The sequence below is a fragment of the Misgurnus anguillicaudatus genome, chromosome 2 (assembly GCF_027580225.2).
Source record: "Misgurnus anguillicaudatus chromosome 2, ASM2758022v2, whole genome shotgun sequence".
NCBI lineage: Eukaryota > Metazoa > Chordata > Actinopteri > Cypriniformes > Cobitidae > Misgurnus > Misgurnus anguillicaudatus.
Window position 1 is genome coordinate 41,208,725 of NC_073338.2, and position 17,598 is coordinate 41,226,322.

General features: G+C 36.2%; 1 protein-coding gene across 4 annotated transcripts in view; it reads right to left on the reverse strand.

Annotated features, from left to right (window-relative positions):
- Positions 1 to 7,335: 7,335 nt before the first annotated feature.
- Positions 7,336 to 17,598, reverse strand: part of LOC129442906 (guanylate-binding protein 1) — a 97,008-nt gene continuing 86,745 nt past the window's right edge. The window contains exons 1-11 of one of the 4 annotated variants that reach the window (XM_073855279.1): positions 14,797 to 14,957; positions 13,398 to 13,598; positions 13,123 to 13,255; positions 12,908 to 13,012; positions 12,597 to 12,802; positions 11,085 to 11,327; positions 10,690 to 10,838; positions 10,434 to 10,565; positions 9,030 to 9,242; positions 8,365 to 8,467; positions 7,336 to 8,086 (exon numbers count right to left, since the gene is read on the reverse strand). In XM_073855279.1, coding sequence (XP_073711380.1) covers positions 7,677 to 8,086; positions 8,365 to 8,467; positions 9,030 to 9,242; positions 10,434 to 10,565; positions 10,690 to 10,838; positions 11,085 to 11,327; positions 12,597 to 12,802; positions 12,908 to 13,012; positions 13,123 to 13,255; positions 13,398 to 13,590 — 1,887 coding nt within the window. In that variant the 5' untranslated portion in view covers positions 13,591 to 13,598; positions 14,797 to 14,957 and the 3' untranslated portion in view covers positions 7,336 to 7,676. Of the gene's footprint in view, positions 8,087 to 8,364; positions 8,468 to 9,029; positions 9,243 to 10,433; positions 10,566 to 10,689; positions 10,839 to 11,084; positions 11,328 to 12,596; positions 12,803 to 12,907; positions 13,013 to 13,122; positions 13,256 to 13,397; positions 13,599 to 14,791; positions 14,958 to 17,598 lie in introns of those variants that run through there. The other 3 variants (XM_073855280.1, XM_073855285.1, XM_073855281.1) reach the window with 3 other exon arrangements.

Sequence of the window (17,598 nt, forward strand, 5' to 3'; positions counted from 1 at the left end):
ATTGCCATTGCTGTCAATGTTTTATCTGTATTGCAATAAATGTGGAAAAATATGTGTCTCATAAATCAGTGTGGACATTATAGTTCTGGACAGCTGCGACTTTTAGAAAGGACACCAACCAAATGTGTTGGGACATAGTCAACATCCATTTACACATAACACTCAAACAGACCAAAAGCACACCTCACCATTACCACAGTCAGCAATATATCACTCAGCAAGTACTACATGGTTCAACAGGGGTGGAATGAGACAATAATTCAACTGGAATTTGGCTCCATCCCAGGCCATATTTGTTGATGCAGTCACCATGTTCATGTAATCCCCTGGATTTGCTAATCCTATAGATTAAAGTGCACCTACTTCATTGCTAAAATACAACATTATTTTGTGTATTTAGTGTAAGGGTTCTAAGGTTTCGGAAGGAGAACCAAACTGCAATCGTTTCCAGGTTTTACACAATATGTTGGAGAACATTACAAGAGTATGCATATATTGCATTGCAATAGGTATAGCGTTAAATATTACCGTTAAATCAAAACTAAACAACATTTTTATTGATGAAAAGATTTAATAACAGTACTAACTTAAAGTTACAATTGAAATGGTTACACAATAAATGCATGTGGTACATAATACATGTGCAATTAAATTTTTCCAATGTATGGGAGATATTACCTAATAGTAGAAAGAAAGAAAGAAAGAAAGAAAGAAAGAAAGAAAGAAAGAAAGTTTAGAAGAAAGAGAATCACCATTAAGAACTGGAATCTAGGCCTAAAGGCCTAAACCCAAGAACTCAGGTGAAGAAGAAAAGCATAGAGAGCAGAGCTCATGGAGATCAGCCCGAAGAAGCAGAAGAGCAGAGAAAATTCAAAAAGGCAAAAGAGCCAGAGCTCATAAAAACATTGGGTCTCATTCATTAATAATTGTGTACGTTTTTTGTATTAATACGCACACATGAACTTCTCATGAAAACTTTCTGCCTAATTCACAACCAGTGCTTACACACATGAATTTGTTCTTATACTTGTTCTTATTTTAGTGAATTTGGAGTATTCTACATGAACAGCTGCGTGCACAAGGTTGGTAATTTGCATAAAACATGTCCAAACCAGCTCCATATAAAGGCTTTCTGCAGCACAGCTCTGGGCTGCGTTCCCCGAAACCTTCTGAGCTCTACGTTGTTCTTAAGTTGTACCTTAAGCTGTACCTTATCGTTAATACGTGTTTCCTGAAACGTTCTTAGTTACGTATACCTTCTGTAAGTCATACGTTCGGAAGGTTGGTCTGGAGCACTCTTAGCTTTACCTTATCCCACTGGACTCCACTAGGGGCCATCACTGTGATACAGTAAAAGCTTACATTGCAGTAACTAAATATTTGTAAAAAAAATTTTGAAGTACACTCCGTGTTAAATTAGGCATTTTTTAAATGTAAAGAATAAAACATTCACATAATTAGACATTATTACACTGATGGTTGATTTTTAATTATTTTTTTCCAAAGGAACATCAGCTGTGAACTATTATTACAGGCTAAAGAAGCTATTAAAAAAAAGATTTTGGGTGGAGGAGTTGGTGAAACTATGGCAGGCAGCTATACAGCGAATCTCACTATTTCATTTGTGCATTTCATATCCATTAAATCTTTAGTCTACCGGCTATTTCAGCTGCAAATTACTAAATCAGGTAAAAATCGCATGCCACGGGAGCACATTCATCACAAAATCATAATTGTTGATTTTTTAAATTATGATTATTAATGTTAATTCGACTTTACGTCAATGAGGCAACTGCATTCAAAATAAACTGCTCCACTTGATTACTGCTTGTATAGTCTTAAGGTCAACAAATTTCCACATTAAAACTGATCAAAGCTAAAATCTAAAGCAGGGGTGGGCAACTCCTGGTCCTGAGGGCCAGTGTCCCTGCAGAGTTTAGCTCCAACCCTAATCGAACACAGCTGAAAAATCTAATTGAAGTCTTCAGGACTGTTTGGACATGACATTCAGGTGTGTTTGATTAAGGTTGAAGCTAAACTCTGCAGGACTGTGGCCCTCGATGCCCACCCCTGATCTAAAGCAATCATAATATATGTTTATATATTATATAATATATATTTTTATATGTTATATTTGAGGTAGACAGACTAATGAACAACAGTTTGTTTTTATATATTTTAAGTGGAATGCACAGCCAAGCCAGGTGACTTGCATGACCCACCTTATTCCCCTGGGAACCCCTTTTATTGGGAACCCCTAATATAAATTATCCTTTAAAGTGAAGGAATAATGGATGCATTGGAGCAGTTTATGCATGATATGTTTGGAAATGAATTGCGGGTTTTGCACAGGTTTGATATAAAATAAAAGGTTGAATTTAGTCGTTTGCAATTTGAAAGATTTTTATTTGTCACAGGTCGGGGTGGACCACAGACTGTAACAAGCCACGCCCCTTCCTAGCTTCCACCTCGAGGAGGTCCCAAAGCCAACCCCAATGACCAGACACACAAGGAGTGAGTATAATTAAAATGAACTTTATTAAATATTTAAAATAATATGGGGAAAATTACTTTAAATTCACAATACGTAACACAGACTTTAATGCCGCTCACATGTGTCTTATACTTCCAGTGTTGTCCCCCGGCTCGCCCACGCTTCCCTTTCCAGTGGGGCCGCAACGCTACGTGGTAAACTCACAGCACAAGATCAGTTAATACTGGATTCGTTCTTCCCAACGTTTAGTTCGCTTGTTCACACTTTCTGAGGCTTCTCTGCTACTCCCAGTCCTGTTCACAACTGGAGTTCAGCTGTTGATGATCTTCGCCGTCCGCTACGGTAAGTGCTCTTCTCCAAATTCTCTAACTCCACAAAGGCATATCGTGTCAGCACATCCACATCATAACAGCGACTATTTTCCACTTACTCGACCCAGCGACGTTTTCTTCGCCCAGTTACTCCAGCTCTGATCCTTCTGTTTACTAGTTCCGCCAGACCTCCGTGGCAACAGCAACCCAGCACTGCAACAACGCTCGCTACAGCAACCAACACTACAGCAACAAAAGAACCCCGTTTGTATTTCCAAAGTCCCTTTTATAATCCTTCCTTTCTCCTCTTCAGCCAATCGCTAACCGCTGTGTTAATTTTACGCACCTGTATCCCATCTAGCTTGATTTGCTCTCCAAAGAACTACAGGAAGTTCCGGTGTTTCTGGTAAGTCATCCGGGCGGAAACTATCTCCGGGCGGAACCAACCTTCTCGAATTTAGGTTCCACCCACGGAAAAGGGTCACACTGTGACATATTCCTAATACATTTAACTTGAACTATTTCTGAAATGTTTCTTTAGATATAAGAACACCGCTTTCTCATAACGCAGTGAAACCTATTACATAAAGTGAACAATTGATTGTCGAGCAATCGATATCAACCTATTCAGCACCATCGCCATGGACAGCACCTGGTAACGTTGTACGTAAGAAGGAATACCTTAAGAAACCCGCTAAGGTACAGTTCGGGAAACACGCCTAGAAAAGGTATAACTGTAGTTAAGGTTTAACTTAAGAGTCTTCGTAGCGCGCTAAGAGACAACGTTATCGGGAAACGCAGCCCTGGAAATTTTAGAGCAGTTTGTCACAGAAGCAAAAGAGCTCGAGAAGAAATCCATGATCATGTTTATTATTGGTAAAGTTCCATTTTGCTTTGCATTTTTTATTTGGGAAGGAAATGTAAAATTGTGAATCGGACAATAGGTGCTCTTTAATATTATTAGTTGATATAACAGATGTATTATAAATTCAAAAGGGACTGACCAACAAGTGATCTGCCTTAAGATCCAAATATTGAAAAAAACTTCAATAATATTTGTCTCATTTTGTTGTTTATAAAAACTCCTTTATTTTGGAAACCATACTCATTTGTGTTATCTGTCAGAGCCGGGATCATGTCTTCTGACGTAAACCTTCTAAGGTACTTCAGTTGTATATGGAAGGAGATGGCATCATTAGTGATTCCAATAACAGAAATATCAAGATTGAGACTGATAAAATCCTTATTCAGACAGTAATACCTGTCATGGGGTAAGGTCTGTGTTCTTGAATAGCTTGGTTTTGTTTGCGTGATGACCACATAATCATCATATGGGCAGACATAAGAGTTTTTAATTTCTCTATTTCAGTTCAGAGGCATCAACACATACCTCTTCAGCAGTTATATCCGAGTCCCATCTCAAAGTCACTTTTTCTTAATTTGGATGATATAAATGACATCATACACAGTGTAGATAAGACAGTCCTGAGCATTCTGAAATAAAAAACATTATTTCCATGCTTATTAATCTTGATGAAAATCAATTCCAATCAAAGGATTCACCCATTCCAAAGAATTCACACAATACTGTCTGGCAAGCTTACTGTCCTCTATTTATAATGCTTACATCACCTATATCCACCACCACACATTCCAGAAAATTATTACCTGGTTTAATGCAGAAAACAGATATTTGTGCAAACAAAGCCCAGACAAGAAAACAGGACCAGCTAAGTATATTTTAAAATAATAAGATACAGATAACTTCAAATATTACATAAATACTTTCAAAATCTCAAATAAATAATTCATTTCCTAAAAACTTACTTAATAACATCAAAGATATTTAAAATCAATATTATATTTTGTTGCTACAAAAAAATGAATAAAAAAGTAGATTGTTAAAAGTTTAGAAGTACAACTAACTAATGAAATGTGCAAGCTGCACAGGTAAATTTTGCTACCCTACAGACACAACGTTGTAAAATTACAACATTGACAACATAAGCTCAAAATCATATATAATCAAAACATTAAGCTGTATACATGATTTAGACATATAACTAGTCACAAAAAATATATATAATAGGCATTTTACGTGATTGGTGATTTATTTAGTCCAGTAAAAAAAGGTAATGTTATTTGGTTCGCCTTGAAGTTTTGCCAGGAAAACAAACCTATTTACAAAATATACCATTCAAAATAATTGTTAAACAATAGGACTTTTTAGTTGTGTTAATGTGGTTTTAAAGAGAAAACATGTACAGGTATATTTTATCAGACCTTAAACTGATATTGTAATATTACAACTGAGTTGTCAAGATGCATGTCAATAGTTCAACCTTCAAAAACTTGTATACACAATGTATACTACTGTACCTTACAACAGACAAATACACAGTTGGCTTAAACTTTTAAAAGCGATGAGACACAGTTCAAATGTTGAAATATTTATATTTTAAATTAAATAAAAATATTTAATAATCTATACTTTACTTATATCAATAGATTTTTTTAAAGGACCTTTTTAAGAGCTTGTATATTTTAAGATCTGTGGTGTTTTTTGAGCAGACAAATTTTGGGGATACCAGAGGCTTATATTGCTGAAAACACCTAGGTATGGGGCCCTTTAAAATAATTATCTTTTGAATTATTAAATGAGTTATGTTTTACTTGCATTTTAAAGTAAGTGGACAATTAGTTATTTTAAACCAATAGGTACCAGTTTTTCTTTGCACGTGAAACTTCGGGCAATTTGTAAAGGATTGATGATCCGCAACAGAAAGACAATTCTGAGGTAAGCTGATCTAAAATTGTGTGTTTTAAAAATGTTGTAGATTTTTGTAGCTAATCGGAAAGATTAAAATGAACACATAGGGGTGGTTTCTCGGACAGGGATTAGCTTAAGCCAGGACTAGGGCTTAGTTAACTTAACTCGAACCATTTAAGTAAACCGGTTGCATTAGACCATTTAAGTTTTAAAACACATAAATTTAAGTACTGTGAGATTGAGTCATGTGCATTATGCATTATATTTAAGTAGTGTGATCTTAAATATAAGTGCATAACTACATATGACTCAATTTGTTTAAGTTCACAGTACTCAAATGTATGTGTTTTAAAACTAATGTAACCGGTTTACTTAAATGGTTTGAGTTTAGTTAACTTTGAGGTTTTACAGTGTATAACTAGTTTTAACAAACATGCCTTACTAAAAACATTACTTGTGTGCATTTTCAGGCAAAACAAAGAGCACTGATGTATTTTAATGTATTTTATGTCAGTGCAAGATGTTTTCAGTTTGGACAGCTCTTATATTTATTGTAGTCTAAGACTAGTCTAATCCCTGTCCGGGAAACCGCCCCATATAGTTTGTGAGTAACATTGCTTCTTTAATTTGCTTTTCGTGGCTGTCATTAGATTGATGTTGTTTCTCCATGTTTCGGTAAATTATTTACTGTTCATTAGTCCCTCAACTCATCGTCTTCACCCATTCATTATTAGTTTAATTATCCCATTCACATGTGTCTTGTTTAGTTTCAGATCCTTTTGGGGATAAATATATTACCTTTTCCAATAAAAACACCAACAAGCACATTGTGATAAACAAAATTTTTTAAATATTTGATGTAATAATAAATGGCTAGCTAAAATTTTCATTTGCAGACATTGATTTAAACAATAAATATAATGTGCAGTATCATGTATATTCATGTCTTAGAGCTCATTATATATTTAACGAAATACTTATTTGTCCATATTACTGTGAACCATTAACATGTTATTTTGTAGATCTGATTTGCAGAGTTGTATAGTACTTAAGTATTTTTACTTTCTACATAAAAGTACATTTTCAATTATTCTTATTTTATTAGTGTTTTTCTTTGGAAAACAAACATTTCAAAACATATTATCATAATTTACTCCATTACATTTCATAATTTCAAGTTTTTGGTTTATATTTAATATTTAAGTACATTAAACATCTAGTAATTTTTGTACTTTTACTTAAGTAAAATGTTTTTTCGTACTTTTACTCAAGAAAGTAAAAGTACACAATTTTTATGTAATTAGGCATTAAATCAATTTTAATATGAAATATATAATGAATACACAGTATGATTTTATGCTTTAGAATGTAGTGAACATTTTTTTAGTAAAGAAAAGTAATTTTTTCCCAAGACAAACTCTCTGATAAAGCATAGATGCTTGGAAAATGTAACTAAAATACTTAAGTATTATACACCTCTGCTGATTTGACAGTGAAAGAATCGTTCCGAATTTCTTTTATTTTTTTACTGTATTTTAGATTTTTCATGTTTTATGAGCTGATTTAAATAAAATAAACAGAATTTTTTTTTACTGATATGTTAATCAATTGTAATGTGATTTTAGATTCGTACTGGGGTCCTTTTACCTCTCAGGTTAATAATCAGTGACCTTACAAACAACATCTCTTAAAGTTTTGGACTACTGATTTATGGAAAAGCACTATAGAAATAGCTAAGGAGACAAAAAAAATCTAAAGACAACCTTTAATCAAATGACTTTTATTATACATCTTTGACACAGGTGTACAAGGTTAAATAAATTCTTGTGTGCATAATTCTAGCAGCAGTGCAATTCAGTTATAGTATCTGCAAAACTAGAAGAATGCCAGTAAGGATAGACAATAAGATGGGATAGGGGTCTTCGATAAATGAGAACTACTAAATGATAATATCCATTGCAAATGTTTTTTATTGATTGTTTAATCAATATTTCCAAAGAATTCATACATATCAATGAAGAACAAAAACCCATCTCGCACCGAGTAACAGTAAAACTAATGTGTGAAGAGTATGTGTGTTAATTCGACAACACGGCTGTGTTTATTTTCCTTTTAATGCTTTGAGACCTTTCGCTATTGATTTGTGCATGATGAGGCTGGAAAGCAGGTCCGCGCCTGTGCTGAGAAGTGGCATTACATAATCTTTAAAAATGCCACCGGCATTTATCGATTCTTTTTCTTTTTGTAAACTCTTGATCTCTTCATTAAGGAGTTCAGCTTTCTCCTTAAAGCCTTTTTTTAGGAGCTCTTCCTGTTCCTTCAGTTTGCTGTCCATAGCTCTGTCCATCTCTTCGCGCTGTTGCTCCATCTCCTTGTTGAACTTCTCCTGCATCTGCCTCATTCTGTCCTCCTGACGCTCTTGCTCTGCCTGCCTCATTCGTTCACTCTCGATTCGCCTCTCCTCTTCCTCTTTACACTTCTGTTCAAGCAGAGCAGCCTTCTCTTTCTCCTCTGACCATTCAGAAAGAAAGAAAAATTATTAAGCATGTATAAGTAGTGGCGGCTGGTGAGTTCTTTTTCGAGGGCGTATGGTGCAAAGCTGGTCAAAACATGTATTTCAGAGCGTTATTAGCCTACGTCATTGTTATTGTTTTGATTGTGCGCCCTTTAGCGGCGGATTATACAAATTGTATCTTTAACTCAACATTTTGTTGATTTCATGTGTTTTTTTTTTGTTACATTCTGCAACTTCACAGCTGAAAGAAATGTTTTATTGTATAAAGATTTACCTTGGATCTTTCTGTCATTTTCAGTGAGTTGTTTGTCAGCGTGAAGGATGGTGTTTGCTTCAGGTCCTCTCTCATTCAAAAACTCATTCAGCACAGCTTCAGCCTGCACATAAACAAACACTGTAACTTATTGTAGAACACACACGTACACATGCATGCACACGCGCACACACACACACGATTACCATGAAGCATGACCAACAGCGGACCTGAAAAATGTCACCTCTTTGCTTTATGATCCCCTATAATGACACCAAGGTCCCACTTAGGTAGGCAAGTACACACACACACACACACACACACACACACACACACACACACACATTCTGGTTTCCATGTTTTGTGGGGACATTCCATAGACGTAATGCATTTTATACCATACAAACTGTATATTCTATTCCCCTAACCTACCCCATTCCCTAACCCCAACCATCACAGAAAACTTTCTGATACTTCACATTTTTAAGAAACATCATTCTGTTTGATTTATAAGTTTGTTTCCTCATGGGGACATCAAAAGGTCCCCACAAGGTCACAAAAACACTGGTATTCCTATCTTTGTGGGGACAATTGGTCCCCACAACGTGATAATTACCAGGTACACACACACACACACACACACACACACACACACACACAGAGAGAGAGAGAAGAAGCATCCTCACCCCTACTCCTTTGTTTGGTTCTTTGCGGTACTGTGCAATGATGTCATCTCTGTCTCTGCAGTAGACTTCATATCCTCCAGGTTGACTGTATGCTCCATTCTGCAGTCGTTCACTCATGTAAGAGAACAGTTTCTTTAACAGCTCTTTGCACTTTTCTTCAGATGCCGTCTCATTCTTAGCAAGCAGAGCTGCATAGTAAATATCTATCTCCTCCTATATGCATACAAACAAAGAGAAATATCTAGTAGTGGAGTAATTTAGATCAACCATTTCTATCTCATTTTGTCACAGGCAATTTTCTTCACAAACAGCATCAAAACTTTCCCACTAATGTACCAACAATGATTATATAAAATAGCTCAGATAATCTGATCTTTAAAGGGATAGTTCGGCCAAAAACGATATTAAACCCATGATTTACTCACCCCCAAGCTGTCCGAGTTGCATATGTCCATCGTTTTTCAGACAAACACATTTTCGGATATTTTAGAAAATATTTTAGATCTTTCTGTTCATTAAATGTAATGTTACGGGGTCCAGCAACAGTCCACGACCTTCAAGTCCAAAAAAGTGCGTCCATCCTTCACAAATTAAATCCAAACGGCTCCAGGATGATAAACAAAGGTCTTCTGTGGGTAATCCGTGCGGTGTTGTTGTAGAAATATCCATATTTAAAATGTTATAAATGTTATAAACCTCCTTCCGGTAGCGCCGCCATCTTGGAGTGATGCGCATTCAGGATGAGAGCTTACGCAGCGTACAGAGTTTCTCTGCTGCTGCTTTGTGCCCCCGCCCTCCGAATTTGTCATACGTCACTAAGAAAAGTGCGTATACTACGCTAATACTCTCTCCTGAGTCTAAGATGGCGGCGCTACCGGAAGGTAGTTTATAACGTTAATAACTTTTTAAATATGGATATTTCTACAACAACACCGCACGGATTACCCACAGAAGACCTTTGTTTATCATCCTGGAGCCGTTTGGATTTAATTTGTGAAGGATGGACGCACTTTTTTGGACTTGAAGGTCGTGGACTATTGCTGGACCCCGTAACATTACATTTAATGAACAGAAAGATCTAAAATATTTTCTAAAATATCCGAAAATGTGTTTGTCTGAAAAACGATGGACATATGCAACTCGGACAGCTTGGGGGTGAGTAAATCATGGGTTTAATATCGTTTTTGGCCGAACTATCCCTTTAAAGAATCTGATTAGAAGAATGTGATTGTGGCACTGTTTGAGATCTCTCCTGAAACTCTAGAAGAAACTAATGCCTCCGTTTGCTCTTTATATAGTCTCATCACACTCAAAATTGAGACAAAATAGATTTTATTTGTAATCCTGCGTATCCTGTTTTTTTTATCCTTCACATGCAAGTGTTTCTTTCTATTTTAAACTTACCTTCAGTTTACTAATATATTCTGCTTTATCATCTTTAAAGGAGCGTTTCATGAATTCAGAATTAGCCAGACTGCTGCACTTCTGGTGCACAATGGTAATACTGTCCATGCCAACTGGGAACTTACTCTTTATCTGTAAAATACACACATTTATATATTTTGCGTTTGCCTATAAGCAAACAATGGGCATCTATGTGCATTCAACAGTCCTAAACATTTCAAAAGTTCAAGTTATATACAGTATGTGTGTGTGTTACCTCTTCCATCCCATTCTTATACACTTTTAAAGCTTCTTCAACAGCTGACTGGTTCTCCAGATTTGCAAGAGCAAGCACTGCATTTTCCAGACAGGGCACTTGACCATCATTGATTGTCTTGACATAAATGTGAGCCAGCTGACCAAGCACTGACAACACACACACACACACACACACACACACACATAAATAGTTAAAGAGAACAAAATTGAAGCTCAATGGTATTTTAAACAATTCACAGATGGGGTGTTCACACAAACAGAGTACACAACTGCTGTAACCAATCAGATTACGGTCTGCCTTAACACCGAGTCGCCACATGCAATTTAAAGTACAGTATGCCTGAACGTCTCATGGCTGTTGCTGTATATATTTTTATTTACTAAAACACTCACTTTTTCCAGTAACAGTGTGACCTCCTTTCAGTTTTTTCACAGCACTCTTGACGAAGATGTATTCACAGAAATTACGTGTGGCCTCCCGAAAACCTGGCACAAGGTCCTGCTCTTGAAGGCTCTCTAAACATCCCATGTTTTCCGGTGAGGCTGGAGATGGGAACACGAAACACTTCCGGGAAGGAAAATAACTCCGGATACATTCACGGGGCATGTTGTAGTCACTTATTTTCTTACCCGCACCTAAATGACAGAGTTACTTAGTTAAATTTTTAACCTAAGATTTGTCACCATATTGCATTTCTTTCTTTCACACTGTAGGTTTGATTACCAGGGAATGCATTTACTGATAAAATTTACAGCTTAAATGGGACACTCCATTTTTTTTGAAAATATGCCCATTTTTCAGCTCCCCTAGAGTTAGCTTAGCACAATCCATTAAATCTGATTAGACCATTAGCATCACACTCAAAAATAACTAAAGAGTTTCGACATTTTTCCTATTTAAAACTTGACTCTTCATGTAGTTACATTGTGTAATAAGATAGACAGAAAATAAAAAGTTGCGATTTTCTAGGCAGATATGGCTAGGAACTATACTCTTATTCTGGTGTTATAAACAATGACTTTGCTGCCGTAACATGGCTGCAGCAGGTGCAATGTATTTGTGTCTGTCTGTAGTTATGATATTACGTAATGCCCAAAAATAGTCCCCTGCTATTGAAAGATACTAGGGGATTATTTTCAGGTGCAGCGTAGTATCATAACTACAGAAGAGTCAAGTTTTAAATAGGAAACATATGGAAACTCTTCAGTGATTGATTTTTTTAGGCGCAATGCCAATGGTCCAATCAGATTAAATGGATTGTGCTAAGCTATGCTAAAAGTGGTACCGCCAGACCTGGAGATCAACTGAATGGATTCCAAAATGGTAAAAATCAAATATTAAACTCTAGGGGACCTGGAAAATGAGCATACTTTCAAAAAAGTGGAGTGTCCCTTTAAATGCACTTTGGAAAATTGGTACGTGTCACATGCATACATGTCTAATGCAATATACCCTACTCTAAAAAAAAAAAAAAAAAAAAAAAAACTAAATAGCACTTAAGCTCATAATCATAGGGGAACCGCCTTCAGTGCCATACAGCACCTGTAAAGCACCTGTGAAGAACCATAAGGGGGTGATATAGCACCACCAGATATGGTTCTAGATAGAACAATATGGTTCTAAACAGTTACTAGGTGCTATATGGCACTCAAAATGGCTCCCTTATGATTACGAGCCAGTGAACCAATTTTAGTGCTATTTAGCACCGTCCAGTGGTTATTTTCAGGGCCCTTTCCTCATGGGTATCACAGGTCAATGTTTTAGTGCACAAGTAAAATGGTTTTAAACTCTTTTTAATACTATATTTGCACAAAAACTGCATCTGTGTTTTTTAGTAGAATTTAATTCTACTAAAAAACACAGATGCCGTTTCTGGGCAAATAATATTGTTTAATATATATTACCTTTCTTCAGCCCAAGAGCATAGTTAAGGTACCCATCCTCTGTTGCCTTCTGTCCGTTAATTACCAAATCCAACGTGAAATCTCTCACCGCCCAGACAAATAATGGGAAAAAACACACAAACTGAAAATTTTCTTCCTCCTCTTCATCTTCTTCTGATGCAGGTTTTGATTTAATCTTGATCTGCTCAGCGAGCTCTGCAACGTAGCTAGAGAACATTAAGGAATAACAGCATCTTGTAAATAAAAGAATGTGCATGTGTGTATGTTAAAGAGTAGGGGGGTCATGTATGTAAGATGATGATAAAGGATACTGGAGCTTTTGCACTGCATAATCATCAATGGTTCCTCTGCTGTTGTACACCAGGGTGCTGCTGAGCAAAACCGCCAGACAGAAGATCCAGCTATCATTTTTAGAGTCTCCCTGAAACACACAATATTTCTTAATATCTGAGGAATACTACAAAACTTACCACATTTAGATCATAGACCAAAAAATATGCCTAATAATGAATGTGTGTGTTGCTTTTCTCCCTTTTTCACGTCACCAAGTCCTTCTGTGTCCAGTAGCACCAGTGTGTGTCCTGGCATAGACGGGTGAGGGACGCACCACATCCAGATGCCTTTGGTCTTTGATTCAACAGTATTGCCGAGAGCAAAGCCTGAAACAAAAACATAGTTATTATATCAAATGTTTGAGCACTTGATGCATTACCGTTCTAATCTCAGATACACATTTTGTTGGTATGTCCATTATATTAACATTTATTGCATGTGATAAAGACTTTCTGCAGGTTGTCTCACCTGACTGTTGTCCTGCTAGGCGGTTCATAAGATAAGATTTTCCTGTACGGTAGAGTCCCACTACAGACACCACCACCACTGGTCCATTGATCATATCCAGAATGTCTTTGCCCTCTTTCCTGACACTCAGGTTCCCACTGTCATCATTTTCAATGAGACACACAGGAGCAGGCATGTGTATAGCAGAAGACATGACTGACTCTATGCAAAAAACACACAGACATGAAATTAAAAATTATAACACACTCCATCACATGGCATATTCATTGGAATTTAGCTGTTGACTTTCATTGCAAAGAAGATTTTTTTATTAATTTAACTAAAACCCAAATAATTAACATGGACCACAGTAAAATAGTCATATTCTCAATTATCTTATTAGTTTAGTGTGTTTAATTAGTAAGGGGTGAAACTATTTTTAAAAATTCTAATATTTCAAACTGCATTTAAACCAATAAATCTAGCCAAGCGCCAAGTATCGCGATACTTGTGGACGCTCTTCCCGTTTTGTTTCCTAGCACAACTCGGAAAAGCGGCGTCAGGTAAGTCGTTTTTTACTCTTTCTATTCAATGGTTCGTTGTAAATAAAATTATCTAAATGTAGAAATTGAAAATATGATAAAGATAATACATATGACATGTAGAAGATTTGGTAACAATCAGTGCTAGTGACCAGCAGGGGTCCCTCCAAGCACAAAAGAGAAAATGCGCCTGTGACAAAAATATTTATGTTACTTAACGTTAACGCTGTGATTACACTAGCTTGCTCATGAGGTATGTGCTTTTATATAAGCATAATTTTTCCTTTAGCCTAGCAAACACATTGTTTTAATAAATAAGAGCCTGATATGTTAGTTGAGCGACTTTAACTGACATTATATATAATATTTAGTCTGAATTGTTTATTGCCAATAGCTTGTCCATTTGGAACCCAAACATGAGTATGCTATCAAAAGGATATAGTTATACAGTACGTATTAATCGTATAATTTTATATGCTTGGAGTAACGTAAGGAGTAAACTGTGGTAAAGTAATGTGGTAAAATTTGTCTATTAGCTTAGCCCCTGCTAAAGTCATCTTTGGGACGTAAACAGTCAAAAGTACACTCTTCTAACTTAGATGCGTATAAAAATATCTTAATGCAGAGTTTATCCCAGATGTATTTAATTAACAGCTTTAAAAAAGAACTGAAAATATGCGTAACTTTTCAAATTAAAATAGTATCTTAGTTAAAAAAAAAAGAATTTATTAATAATGGTTTGTTAATTCACCATAAAATGTATTTAGCTGTCGCGTCAACATTTGCAGTAATAGCAAATAAGCTTTGAAACGGTAACACCCTACCACAATATCTTACAATATGCATTTACATACTTCCAAAACATTAATAGACCTTACCGTGGCTTTCTATCCGTCCAGGATTTATACTGACTAAATACTGAACAGGGACTCGCCTTAAATAGAGTTTATACGACCCTTTTTTACACGATGATATTTCCAAGAAATCAGCAGCTTTTTTCCTTCACGCCGGTACTTTCACTTTCACTCTCATAACCGCTATAGACCTACAGAGCGCATGCTCCTGGCAAGTCTTTCTGTTGTAGGCTAAAGGCCGTCTTATAAATAACTTAATGAATCACAAGCTGCTGTGTTGTTGGGATTGATGACAGAGGGTATTGCGGAAAGAAATGCATTTATAATGGGCCTCAGAAGCAAAAAAGTGGGTGGGTCCAAAACATTTACTGGAGAAGATGCCATTTTCGTGTATTTCTCAGGCTTTTTAATTACACAATTGCTGTTACAGCCTAAAGCCTCATTCAGACCACTAGCGACTTTCTCGCTGTGTGTCGCCCGTCTCTTTCAATGAGGCATTTCTAAATCTGGTTGTCATAAACAAATAAGTACCGTCCACTAGTGTTGTAGTCAAGACCACCTAAACCGAGACCAAGTCATGATCAAGACCAAGACAGGCCGAGACCGAGACAAGACCAAGACTTTAAAGGGTCGAGACCAAGTCAAGACCAAGACAGGCCGAGACCAAGTCAAGACCAAGACCAGTGCAAGTCACTGCATTAAAACACTTAATAATAAAATGTGGAATATGCATATGATTTGGCACTTCTTGTCTGTGTGCGTGCGTGTGTGTGTGTGTGTGTGTGTCATCAGAGAAGTTGATAAAATAATCAAAGGCATTGCAGATATGTGGGAATTTATCTTTGTCTATAAGCAAATAAAAGTGAACAAACACTAAAGAGCTGAAATCAATTTAACCATTTATTTTGAACTGTCTTTCCATGGCTTGCCATCCACTTAACACAATGCAGGCGTTTTTAGTAATAAAAGTAAAAAAATTGTCATCGCTGGCTGCTTCCCCTCGACTTTCTCACTGTGTGTCACCCGTCTCTTTCAGTAAGGCATTTCTAAATTTGTTTGTCATAAACAAATGAGTACTGTCCACTCCAGTAACTGATGAGAGAAGGATGACGTGAACTCCACTATTTCGCTATTATTGGTAGTTCTTCAAAAATTCACTCAACATTTGCATAAAGTTTTTCTTAACTTTGTTGCATCGCTGTACGTGGAATGGAGTTTAATTTATTAGCGCTTTTCTCTATTGGAATGGATTTGACTGATGACACTCTGACAAGTGAACAGACATATGTGCTAAATTAGGGGTTGTGCACACCAAAACTTTTAAACGCGGCTGAAAACGCCTGGACAACGCTGAATGCCAGCTTTCTTCAGCTAAGCACTTTGGTAGCTCTGATTCGTCAGCTGTGAGACGGTTGGTTGCTGTGATACTTGTCCCGCCCCTCCTCCACTGTGGTTGGACGTCCACATGAGAACTGACATTGACGAGCTTTTCATCCAAAGTTGAACATTTTTCAACTCTCTGCGCTCAGTGCATGCGCCGACTGCGGGCGTAAAAGTTTTGGTGTGCACGCCCCCTTAGAGAAAAAGTGAGTGGGTCAAAAATAATTTATCCTAAAAAGTATACTGGTTCTGACGCCTATGGTCTAATAACAAGATATTCTGAGCTTGACCTAAGGAATATCAAGCTTGACCTAAACTGGGTTAAAAAAAACCAATGTTGGGTTGTTGTTATGTAACCATGGATTATAACCCAACAGTTGGGTTAAAACAGCCCAGCATTGAGTCAATTTTAACCCAGCGATGTGTTGTGTCCAATTTTACCCATTAAGGGTCAAAAAATAATCCAGTCATTTTTAGAGTGTACATACCCACAATGCAAAATCTGCAACACTAGTTTGGTGGTTTTCAAACTTTTTGGCATGCGCCTCACCCTTGTATATAGTGCATCCTTCCGTGCCCCCCCCAAGGAAAATTTATGATATTAAACATTATAAAACTTAAAATGTGTTTATTTGTTCCCAGTTTGAGAACCACTGCATTAGTTGATAGTTTTTCATTATTTTTTTATTTTAAAAAGTAGTAGATTTATCAACTACAATAACACAGATATTGTGTAACAAGTTTTCTCTTTATTAATTTAAAAGTGACAAACAAACAATGAGAAAACAAACGTTCACAATATAATCCATTTTACTGTATTACGATAAAAGGGACAGATGAGACAACATATGAAACATAAAAGGATTTAAATTACATGCATTTTATCCAAAGCTACATACAGTGCATACATTGTAACAGTATGTGTTCCCTGAGATAACCCAAGAAAAAACTGAGGCAAGTTTAATGACATATCAAATTTATAGTAGTCTAAATAACTGATTTGAGGCTATGTATCACCAATAACTTCACGGTAAGATACGTATCCCGGTACCAGGCATTGCAATACAATGCTTATCACGATTTCGTTCAGAATTTAGTAACATTATTATCTGTTTATAATTATTATATATCTACTGTATAAAAAGATGTATAAACATGCAGTCAGACTAAATACAGTAAAATACAGATGGACGGATATCGTTCTATTGATATTTTGAACACAGCACTAAACTGAAATTAAAAAGTACTACAGTGTACTAGGCTAAAGTCATTTGTGGGCTCTTACAGCAATGAAGAGAACTTAAACAATTACAATTGCAACCTACTTTAATGACATGATTGTTTACCAATATAAAAAAAATGAATACAGTACATAGTTGAAAGATCTAACTATGATTATCCCCAAAAATGTTAGATCAAAAAGTTCACATAGTTCTTGCACTCTGT